Source organism: Gracilinanus agilis, chromosome 3 (genome assembly GCF_016433145.1).
Source record: "Gracilinanus agilis isolate LMUSP501 chromosome 3, AgileGrace, whole genome shotgun sequence".
Lineage (NCBI taxonomy): Eukaryota > Metazoa > Chordata > Mammalia > Didelphimorphia > Didelphidae > Gracilinanus > Gracilinanus agilis.
In genome coordinates, this window is record NC_058132.1 from 370,101,958 (window position 1) to 370,114,659 (window position 12,702).

The 12,702-nt window shown below is 36.3% G+C and overlaps 1 protein-coding gene across 1 annotated transcript in view; it reads left to right on the forward strand.

The window, feature by feature from the left end:
* IMPG2 (interphotoreceptor matrix proteoglycan 2) overlaps nt 1–12,702 on the forward strand; it is a 90,443-nt gene that overhangs the window by 46,016 nt on the left and 31,725 nt on the right. The window contains exons 8-10 of the mRNA XM_044666806.1: nt 1,387–1,548; nt 4,638–4,696; nt 9,471–9,491. Of these exons, the coding sequence (XP_044522741.1) occupies nt 1,387–1,548; nt 4,638–4,696; nt 9,471–9,491 (242 nt within the window). The remainder of the gene's footprint in view (nt 1–1,386; nt 1,549–4,637; nt 4,697–9,470; nt 9,492–12,702) is intronic.

The following is a 12,702-nucleotide window of genomic DNA, read 5'->3' on the forward strand; positions in this document are numbered from 1 at the left end:
AAGACAATGGGTTCAAGTCCAGCATCTGATACATATTCATTTCTTAGTACCCTAGGGAAATGTCTAGCAAGCTGACATTTTGTTAGATTGTTTCATCACATGTGAGTTCTGTGTACCAATAAAATAACAGGTCTGGCGACTTTCCAATAGGAGCCTTAGTATATTTGAGCATGAGGCTACTCTTCTAAAGTTTAAGTATGAAATACTGGAGAGAGCATTGGACCTATTTAAGTCTCTGCTGTTTACCTGTTGTGTGACCTTGAGCAACTAATTTAACTTTTAACGTTTTATCTTTCTGAACCTCAGTTTCCTTAAACATAAAATGGGTATAATAAAATAATATCTTTGCTCACTGCTCCACAAGATACTTTTGAAGATCAAATGAGAAATGTAAGTGAAAATCCCTTGAAGCCATAGAGATCTGTACAAATATCAATCATTGATATTGTTGCTAAGTTAAATTGTTATTTACCAGGTATATTTCTGAACTAGTCATGATGATCTGTTTCTACCTCTTTTTTTAATACCTTAACTTTCTGTCATTGTAACAGCTCTAAGAAAGAAGGGCAAGGACTAGACAAATGGGGTTAAGTGACTTGCTTAGGATCATAGCTTGGAAGTGTCTGAGACAAGAGTTGAACCAAGGTCCTCCTGACTACTTCAGGCCTGGCAGTCTATCCACTGTACTAACTAGCTGCCCCCATCTACCTCTTAAAAATAAACAATTTACACAGAGATAGCTCTGTAATTTATATATGCTGGAGAATGGAATCTTTTTGATGAAGAAATTAGAAACATCTCTTACATGACTGTGCCTTGGTTTCTCTATTTGCTTAAGAGAGAAAATATTTGTAGTGAAGACCAGGGGATAAATATTTGTCATATACCTTGGGATCTTCAGAAGAAAGGAATTATCTATATATACACCAAGAATTATGCCCTAAACATTGGACCTGGGAGATAGAAAACCCAGATTTTGATTCTAGCTCTATTTCTATCTGTGCGACTTTAGGAAAGTTACTTTACCTTCTCTTCTGACCTCAGACTCATCCATGAAATAGGGGGGTGAGAATGGAGAATCTTTAAGGTCCCTTCTAGTACTAGCATTCTGTGGTTCTAATTTCAAAATACCTTATTAGCCACAAATAGAAAATGACAATATAGAGTCCATTTATCTATATTTGTCTCTCCCTATTCCCCACAATCCTCTATATTCCAAAATCAAATACTGTATCTCAGACATTAAAATACCAAGACTATTACTTTGTTGTATGACCTTGAGTGAGTAATTTAACTTTAAACTTTAAAAAAAATCATGTGGATAAGAGTTATCTTGAAAATCACTGCCTCAGTAATTTTTCTTTTTCTTTTTTCCTTTCAATCCAGATCAACAATGAGATAGAAACTCTGACCGAAAAACCTCAAAAGCTGGCAACTGAACAGGTTGCTGAATTCATTATGCACCTCTCAGGGAAACAGTACAATGAAGAGTTACAGGATCTCTCCAGCCTGCATTACCAGGAGCTCACCCGGCAATTTATTTCAGAGGTTTGTGCCATCTTAACTGGATATGGTGAGAGTGTGGGAGTAAGTCATTCCTTTGGTTTCTAAAGTCTCCCTAGCATATCATCTGCTTAGGCATTGGATTTTCTCCTCCCTCCTTCCCTTCTTGATCTGTCTTTATTTTCTCTGTGTCTTCTCCCCTCTACTTCTTTCTCCTTCACTTTTCTTAAACTTTTTGGTTGATGGCATTCTTTGGTCTAAAGGTAGGCAAGAGTTCTGTAGGGTTTGAGTTTAAGACTGTCAGTCAAAAAGTCAGCTGTGCTTGACATGCTTTTTTGTTCAATTTTGCTCTTGAAGTTAAGGATTTGAGTTTCCATATCCTCTTTCTCTCTGTTGGATGGTGGGATTCATTACTCCTTCAGAATGATGCCTTTTCCACTCTCATATGATGGGACTCACTTTGGCAGTGATCATTCCATTACTGTGACTTAATTTCCTATGCTACATTCTGAGCCCACTTGGGAAATAAAGGCATGTACCCCAGAGCCAAAGAGCATCATCACAACTATTGCATATGGTCAGTGTAGTCCAAACTGAATTTTCCTAGTTATATAGCCAAAGACTAAGACTGTATGGAAACGGAAGAAATGTCAGATGCGTTGGTGACCACACTTGCACATCATGAAATGTCTTGGATCTGCCTAGCTCTCTCTGCCCGTAGTTGAAGGGACCTTAAAAAATTCTTAGTGTTTGGATCTATGATTACATTGTATAATTATAGAATTAGAAAAAAGTCTAATATTTTAATTAAATAACATCTTCATCAGGGTATATTTAGGATAGCTACATGATCTTTGGGGGTTAAGGAAAGCCTTAATATGGCTCCATCCATATGTTCTTCTCTTTCTAACTAACTTGAAAATTTCTACCATCTTATTTTGGGTTAAAAAGTAAAGTAGGGAAGGAGGATGAAGGGAAAAGGGGGTGCTATCAGCTGGAGTTTTCTATACAGTTCACATTTATTACCTGGTCTTCTAATATTCTACTACAAACTTTGACATAGACTATTTGATCAAATTATTTAGTACTTGGAAGATATTTGTTCTCATGGAATAATGAGGCTTAAGATAGATAAATTAAAAATATTTTTGTCATATGAAAACATACTTCCATATTGGTCATTGTTGTAAGATAGATAAATTTGAAGGAAGTAGCGGTATAGAATTTTCAAGCCATGGATACTAGGCCAAGGCGGGAACAACACAAATAATAAGGATTGGGGAGGAGAAGAGCAATGGAGACAGTTAAGGAAGTAAGAAAAGAATGAATAGAAGGGTTGAAGTAGCTAATAATAATGTTAATGATGATAATGATAGGGATAGAGAATGGACTTGTTATTTCATTAGTATAGAGAACTCCTAGGTGAGGAAGTTCCCTTTCCCAATGCAGGTCATTACTTTCTTTGCAATTTGTAGTCTTAAGATGTTGCTTAGACAAGAAATGTCAGGCACCCAAACCCCAAGCATATATGGCCCCAAATACTTTTGAGTGCAGAAAGAACTAGATCAAAATGTAATTGGAAATCTTTAACAAAAATAAAAATACAACAAAACACAGATAATGTTAATTTATGGTTTTGTAAATCAATTTGTGGCCCTAAGTCAATATAGTATAGTGGCCTTTGTTTTTATTTGAGACTATTCTGTTGATCCCATTGGCCTAGAACATTGAGAAGTTAAATGACTTATTCTGAATCACATAGCCAGTATTTGTCAGAGGCAGGAGCTGAATTTATTTATTCGTGTGTTACATTAAAATATCTAGTTAATTTCCTTCCTTACTTTCCCCTCCACATTAGAGAAGGCATCATTTGACCAAAAGATATATGTATATATAAAATTATGTCTTATTTATGCCTATTCATCAGTTCTTTCTCTGGAGGTAGAAATATATGTCATTCTTCAAATGATATTTCTATTATTGAATATAATGTTCTCTTGGTTCTATTCACATCACTCTTCATAATTTCATGTAGGTCTTTCAATGTTTTTAAAAAAGATTAACATGTGCATCATTTCTTATGGTGCAGAGTATTTCATCACAATCATATATACCATGACTTGTTTAGCCATTCTCCAATTGATTGGCATCCCTTCAGTTTCCAGTTCTTTGACACCACAAAGAGAGCTGCTATAAATATTGTGGAATATATGGGTTCATTTCCTTTTTTCTGGTATCTTTGTTGAGGAAACAAGCATAATATAATGTTTTGTATTGATGTTGGTAATCAGTTAAAAATGTTTTATTTATATGCAGTCTGATTTCCTTTAGGTATAAACTAATTTGTTTGACAGGGCAACTAAAGTGGTACAGTAAATAGAGTGCCAGGCTTGGTGTCAGAAAGACCTGAATTCAAATGTAACTTTAGATGCTTACTAATTGTGTGACCCTGAGCAAGTCACTTAACCCTGTTTGCCTATTTCATCATCTATAAAAAGAGCTGGAGAAGGAAATGGCAAACCACTCCAGTGTTATTTGGCAAAAAACAAAAACAAAAATATACCAAATGGGGTCACAAAGAAGTAGATATGACTGAAATGACTGAACAATAATAGAATTTATTTTAGATATTTTGACCATATTGATTTATATAGATATATCATATGCATATAATATATATTTTTGATTGGGATAAAAGAACCACAAACTAAAACCACAAACTAATAAAATTGTCTTTTTCAAAAGTGTAGCTCATAACCTGGTCATCTGGCAGATCCCAATCAGATGCTCTCTCCTTTCTGACTTCCATTCACATGGGGCTTCTCTCCTGGGGCCTAATCCAGAGCTTGCAGATGTCTTGTTGATGCTTCATGCACTCACAGTTCCTTCCTGCTCTAGTAACAGGAAACAGATGCCACAGAGAATTTCACACATTCAAATAATAAACACTTGCCTGTTTAATAAAGTGTGTGTTGTAGCCAGCTTTCTATTCCAAATCATGTAATTTAAAATATGCTATTGAAAGTTTATTCCAAGTCTTGTTTTTTTTTCACATTTTACCACAAGGGGGAAAAAATCACAGTCTTAAAAAAAGTATGTTACATATTTTGATTTCTCTTATTCTTTGAAAACAGGTTGAAAAAGCATTTGATGGACTACCTGGCTACAAGGACATCCGTGTGTTGGAATTTAGGTAAAAAGACTTGTAGTTATAATGTCTTGCACTGTGTAGTGACTGAACTGCAAAATGATTGGGTTATAGATTATTATTAATTATTTTTAGTGCCTTAATTCAAATAAGGTGTATAAGAATTTGTAAACTCTATTTATAGATGGGGAGATTGAGTAAGAGAAGGGTACCACCATGCATGCAAAGTTTCGCAACTGACCTGTTACTAAGCCAAAAATCAGAACTCACATTCTAAGGTCATTGTTGGTTTTACTCGCTTAAATATGATATGCACAAATATTCAGCACTAATGATAGAAACTCTGAAGCTCAAGGGGATTGGCTGTTGTCTTAGCCCTCTTAATAGCTTGTCAATATTTTATTAGGTGTGCTTTGACTCCTAAATCCAAAGAAACTCTGAAATTCCTTATCCTTCATCTTTAAGAACTCCTCTGAACATACTAGAACAATGTGTTTCTCTGGCCTTCCCAGAATATTCATTATTACTCATGTCATTGATGTCCTGGGTTACTCATGACAGTGGTGTTCTGCGATTAAGGGTAAGCAGAAGCTAGAGACAGAGGGGGAAGGGATTCACATAAACCTTATTACTTAGGAGAATGGGTGGGTGATATCAGTATTCTGAGTATGGTATCCACCTTGTCATTGGTTCTGGGTGCTTCAGGATGTATGAATTGGAACAAGAAGGCAAGCTGTGACTTTGACCCTGACCATTCTCCTCAATCCTCCATCCAGGATATTCCAGGTGTTGTAATGACTTCATTCCAAGCTCCTAGCCTTCTTCTGGGAGCCCCAGTTACTCCTGGAAATAGAAAGGTGAAACTGTATGTTAAAGTCCTTAATCTTATTCTTCAAAAGAACCAGAATATGTTGGGTTACACTTAATTCTTTGAGAGGAAAACACAAAAGAAAAAATCTGAAGAAGGAAAGGAATCTTAACTTTGGTCATAAGGTTGTAGAGTGAAAGAATGCGACATCAAGATAGAAGAAGGACCACAAAACTGAGAGGCTCTTCCTATAGAACAGAGGTTCTGCACCTTTTTTGTGTCATGGACACCTTTGAAAATATGTTGAAGTTTGTGAAAGCCTTCTCAGAGCAATGCTTATCACAAACATATGTAATTGAAAGAAATGCTAAACTACAGTGAGAAGTTAGTGAAAATACAGATATCGTTTTTCCCCCTTCAAATATCATGGACTCCCTTTTCCTGAAATCTATCCACAAATTCCTTGGGGGCCTATGGGCTTCAGGTTAAGGACCTCTGCTATAAGGGTAGATCTGAGCTGTTTAAAGAGAAAGCAGTTCCCTATGCTTCAATGGATTATGATGGGGATCCCCTGGTTATTCCACAAGAGGTGACATTGTATATTGGTCACAGAAAAAGAGATGAATCTTGGCATTTGGTGGCTTCCCAATAAGAGGCAGACAAGCAGCTATAAATACTGACCTGACCTGAATGTTAGGAAGGATACTATATTCCCAAACATGTGTCTGGGAAATGATGGAGAAAACAGCAGGATCAATGACTATTGGCTTCTTATGGAGATTAATGTGGGAACAAATGATGCCACTAATAGAAAACTAGAAGGCATCTCTAGGGATTATTTACCATAATATGAAAACTAAAATCTTGGGGGAAGGCACATATGATATTTCTATTATTGCTGTCAATTCAGATTAAGGGCTTCAGAAGAGAAAGGTGGATGCCAGAAGCTAGTTTTGAGCAGATAATTTAAGATGATGCTTGAAAACAGGATTTAGATTTCTGAACTAAGGTTTAAGATCCAGAAATGAAGGGCTTTTATAAATGAATCTAAGGAGGGCTGGAAGATATATTTTCTTGGAAAATGCAGATCAGATTAAAAGGGCTTGAAACGGAAAAGGAGAGGCAAGATAAAATGCCCATGTATGCCCTCTAAGCCAGAGAGAGTAGTAGATATAACAAGAATAACAGTGGAGAGTAATTTACAAGAGATAATATTCAGGGAGAGAAGGAATAATTATGTTTAAGGCCTCAGAGGTCTAGTCACAAAAATATAAAATATGGGTAACAAATTAAAGTTGATTCTTCATACAAGGAGGTTAATTCAGTAGCAGGTGCCATTAAAATTTGGTGTGATGTAACCTCCTTCTTTAATATGTATCAATGGAAAGATATGTCTTATTCTAAAGAAAGAGAGTAGATAATGATGGAATAGAGTGGCATTGAATAGGTCTATATGTATATATTTATATATGATTTGATGGAACATTTCTTTATAATTAGAGCTGTCCAAATGTGAAATAGTTCTTTGAGGGGGCTTTCCAGTTCTGAAATTCTATGATTTAGTAATGTAGAGAAGACTCAGGGACAAATTTTTCCCAACTACTTGAAGTGTCATGTAGAAGAGGGATGAGATTTATTCTGGCTCAGTCAAAGAGCATAGAATTAAGGACAATAACATATTTTCTAGGATTTTCTCAGGGATCAAAATATGCTACTAGAGTACACCCTTTTCCCCCTTTCAAAAATCTAAACATTAGCCCATCCTAGGACATTTTTAATGAGGTTTAAAGAAATCACAGGCTCAGAAATAATTCTCACAGTAAGAAGATATCTCAAAGAGAGTTATGAACACACTCAGTTCTATGTTTTCTCATCTTTTTAGAAGTCTTATCAGAGCCAGAGATTTGTTCAGTTTTCACATCCTCTGTTTTTTTAGGGGACATCATGTTCAGTGTGTGAGAATCTGGGCACCCTACACAGAATGAATGTAGCCAATACTAATCAAAGGACAAATAAAGATCTGGGAATTCTGTGTCCCTAGAGATTGAGCTTATTTGTGACATAAAAAAGGAAGAACAAGCATGATCTTTCAGAGCGATTTCATTCTTGCCAGGCCCCATCCCCACCCCACCCCACCCTGTGACATCTGACTTAAATCAAATATTCATAGACCAAAATATTTCTGTTTTAATTAATTTTTTCAGGCTAAACAAAATATCCAACTCTTTCCCAAATCCACAGATAGGGTGACCATTCCCAATGAAATTGGCTATGAATGTTGTCTGTAGGCTCAATCTTTCCCTTTTGTACAAAGTTCAGATCATAGATAAGTAGAAAGACATTTAAAAAAGAAAACAAAAATTTATGGAGTTCATTTTATTTTTACATTTTACATAAACTTGCATTGATATTCTTTGTTTTATCTTATCTTCATTTTCTAATATATCCTTGCCCCTCTCCACCCAAAGAAGCATACCTTCTAAAAGAGAATTAAAAAGAGAAATAAAACACACAAGTATAACTGACCAAAATGTCTGAAAAAAGCTGACATCATCAATTCAAACAATTTCAATTACTTTGTTATTATTCTTCTTTCTATTTAAATTGAATTATTGTGTATAAAGTTTGTAGTTCTGCATACTTCATTTTACATCAGCTCATATAAATTTTCCTATACTTTTCTGTATTCATCAGTCGTTTTTTATGGCATAGTATAGTCATGGAACACAACTTGTTTAGTGATTCACTAGATGATGGTCATCTACTTTGTTTACAATTCTTTGCTACAGTGAAAGGTTCTATTATAAATATTTTGGTGTATTTGGGGCCTTTCTCTTTACCAATTGACCTTTTGGGGATATATGCTTAGCTGTGGAATTTGAGGGATAAAGAACATGGGCATTTTAGTCACTTTGCATAATGCTCAAGTGTTTTTCAAAATGAGGAAAGGGTGCGTGCATGTGGTATGTTTTATGCCCCTAGAGATTATGTGTATCAGCAGGACTCAGTCTAGATATAGCTTATATGGAGGTATAGATGAGTATGTCTAGATATCTTCTTTCTTCATGGGAGATTTTGATTCCAACCAAGAGGGAAAGAAAAGGATTGGGGCTAGAGGTGACTACTCTCTTCTCCTAAGAGAGAAGGGGCATAGAATTACATCTCTCTTCTCCCTTAAATTTTGTTAGCTTAGGAGAAATAATTTTTAGATTTAAGTTGAGCTCCTGATTACTCTTTCTTAATGGAGAAAGAATTCCTCAAGCTATATATTCAAGACTTGACTCCCTTCCCTCCAAATACCTGTTCCACTATGAGCACACATAGCAAATAAACCCATTTATTCAAGCAGATAGTAAACAGAAATCAGAGAGGTTTTTATAGATGAGAACATTTACCAGACAATATAAAGAGATTGAGTCCTTCTATTGGAAGCGAATTATCTTACCTTAAGTAAGAAAGAGGATTCCAGATATCACCCAAAGGGAAATTTCCTGAAGTCTCATAACTGGGAATAGAGAAATAAGGTGTTTCTTTATGTGTTAGCTTTTTCCTAGATTCTTTCTCTCCCTTTAGGGATCTTAAGAAAGCCCGAAATCCACTGTCTTCTCTCTGGAAGCTGAAAGCCAGAGAAGCATGGCTTTCTCTTTTCCAGATTTCTTATAAATTCTGCTCTACATTCAGGTGTGGAGCATTGAGCAATCAGTCTCCACCAATGAAGTAATGAAAAATAGACTTTTAGCTATGATTAGACTAATTCAAAGCTCTACCAACAATTTTTTGGTATTCTTGTCTTTTCATAAATCTTCATGGAATTTATTTTAATGACGAATATTTTCCCCTCTGTTCATATTTTCTGTACTATGGCAATTTATTCTTACCTGATATGTAGACATTTTGAGTAATATATGCTTCAAAGAAAATCTGAGAAAATATGTCAAGAATACTTTGAGAAATGTTATATGATTATGAAGTTTTCAACTCTGTTTAACACAGTTACTTGTTTTTTTCTAGGTCACCTCAAGAAAATGTCAGGTAGAGTATCTTTTCACATCTTGGATATTGTTATTGATTGTTTCTGGAACAAAAGTAGATAGATAAATAAAAGATTTATTTTAACTGCTTACTATATGCCAAATAGGACAGCTAGATGGCGCAGTGGATAAAGCACTGTGCTTAGAGTTAGTTCAAATCCAGCCTCAAACATTTACTTGCTATGTGACCCTGGGCAAGTCACTTAATATTGTTTGACTTATCTGTTAAATGAGCTGGAGAAGGAAATGGCAAACCACTCCAGTATCTTTGCCAAGAGAACAGTAGGACATAATAGAAAGGACTCAACAACAACAAAAATATGCCAAACACTAAGCTAAGTGCTAGGAACTCAAATATAGGCTAAACGATAATCTCTATCCTCTGGGGATTTACATTGTACAAAAAGGAGCTGAAGATTGAGAGGGAGGGGAAGGAAGAGGGAACAGACTACTGGAAAAAAGGTAGGAGATTCTTGAGGATCAGAAGTGGAGTCTAGAATCCCAGGAGTTACAAACCAATTAAATCCAGGAGCAAGAGAGCCTGATTAAGTTCTTTTGATTCTCCTAAATATCATTTCTAGGCCCCTTCTTGAAAATAGATCCTTTATACCTAGGCCTAGATTTGATTAATCAAAGATCATGTTAAGTGGTGAATTTAGTGCAAAAAGCAATGACTACCTGTTGTGATATGGAAATGTTTATCCATGCATTCTTAGAAGAAATATAAGTAGAACCCTTATGAGGAGTTTTCTTCTGCATCCCATTTTTCCTGGAATTCCAAATATATTTCATTTCATTTTATTTTATACATTTTTTAAACTCAACTTCTCTGTATTGGCTGTTAGGTGGAAGAGTGGTAAGGGTGGGCAATGGGGGTCAAGTGACTTGCCCAGGGTCACACAGCTGGGAAATGTCTGAGACCAGATTTGAACCTAGGACCTCCTGTCTCTAGGCCTGACTCTCAATCCACTGAGCTACCTAGCTGCCCCCCAAATATATTTTAAATGTATACTTTGCCATGGATTGTTGGCAACATGATAGGAAGTCTGTAAAATAGCATATTCTTGCATATTTATAATGTGGCAATGGGTTTACACAGGTGTTATGTGTTAATCTATCTTAGCCCAAACCTATCAATTAACTACTTATCCATCAATAATTAATAAATCATAAAAGATTGCTTTATTGTAAAAATGAATAATATGGAAATGGGTATAAATGATATCATTTGTATAACCAAGTAGAAGTGCTTATTGGATCTGGGAAGCAGGTTGGGGGGAGCGGGGAAGAGGGAAGGGAAAGAAAATGAAATATGCAAACATGGAAAAAATTTAAAAATTAAAATAAAAAAATTAAAGAAAAAAGAAATCAGCAGATACTGCCATTGTTGATACCATTTGTCATATTTTATTGCTTCCTACTGACCAATATTTCCCAGGGATGGGGAAGGGAATGCAGTTAGTTGATATAAGCAGATATACAGCTCTAGTCTGACCGTAGATCACAATTTCATGTTGTACAGCAGTCCATTGAGTACATTCTGTGTCAGAGTGTACAGGGTATGTGGGACGACTGGCACTTCTGGTAAGAGGGCTTGCTGAGTTCTTTTCAGGGCTGCTCATCTATCTTCAGTCTCTACCTTTCACCCAACTCTCATGGGTGGTTCCAAGAGGCTACAACATTGTGCATGTGCCATGGCCACATCCTGGAAGCTGACAGGGTGATCGACAGGCCCCAAACCCATTGAGGAGAGATGGGGGATGTCTACTTTTTCTGGCATGACGGGCAGATGAGAACAATGTGTTCCAGAGAGTCCATGAAGGGGCAGAAGCAGGCATTGTGGAGGGCCTAGAGCTTGGGCAGACATCAAAGATGCCAAAGTCATCCCCTGCATCCTGGCCACCACCAGTTGTCTTCACTTTTCTCTTGCACTGGATGTTGATGACTCTGGTAGAGAAAATGAGGCTGATGACCTTGTACTACTCTGCTTCACTTAAATCCAATTCATGTGCAAGTCAAGATATTACCCCATGATGTCATCTGTCCTGTTAAAAGAAGAAAGAAAGAATAACAATAGTGCCCTAGGCACCTCTCCAAGACTATGTTTGTTTCAGGATTCCTTGGAGAATTGTGTACACAGGTCTCCCTTCCTAGCCTTTTAGAAAACGAAAAGATTGAGGCAGTTAGGTCGTTCAGTGGGTAGAGAGCTAGGTCTGGAGATAGGAGGGTTTGGGTTCAAATGTGGCCTCAGACACTTCCTAGCTGTGTGACCCTGGGTAAGTCACTTACCCCACAATTGCGCTTAGCCCTTATCACTCTTTTTCTTTGGAACTGATACTTAGTATTGATCCTAAGACAGAAGGTAAGGGTGTAAAAAAATAAAACAAACAAAACCAAACCCCACCAAAAGGTCCAAAGATCTTTCAGAGTTTACATTCTGTCAGCAAAGCCTTTGAGGACCCAGGGTTATCACCATTCTCTGATGAAATTTTGGAGCAGGTTGAGTTGAAGGTGATTCAAAATCTAGTGATATATGCAAGATAGCACCCTGCTTTCTAAAAGTACATAGGTAATTCTACTTAAAGTAAGACTTAATATGAAACCACTATTCTGCTTGAATCAAGTTAAAAATCAGTTCTCTGCCTTGGGATATGCTCTTTGTAGGTAGTATTTTAGAATTATCAGTACTATAAAAGAAGAGACTCCTGAGGTTTTTTTTTTTTTCCCAAAACACCCTCACCTTTGGTTGCCCATGTAATAATATAACAACAGCTCATTGGTCTTTTTTTATCTGTATGTCAGTCATCTTCTAAAGAGGCAGCTGAGGCAGAAGAATAAGGAAAGCTTCTTTTTGTAGAGTAACTCAGAATGAACCTTCCCCCAGCAGATGCCTCAGACAATACTCATTTATTCAGAGTAGCAGCTTCAGCAAATTTAGACAAATGAAAGATAGTGCTGCAGTAGTTGTTAATACCCTAATTGCTAAGTGTGTTTATGTGTGTGTGTGTGTGTGTGTATATATATATATATATATGTATATATATATATATATATATATAGTCTGCCAGCATAGTTTTCTTCAGTCAAGACTGATACTGTTTTTGTCTAGTGGCCTGTATTTCATTTCTCATCTTTTCCCTCTTAGTCATTTCTGACTTTTCCCCCCTTTCTGAGCTGTGGCCTGCTGGTCTTCAGATGAAGAAATCAAAGCT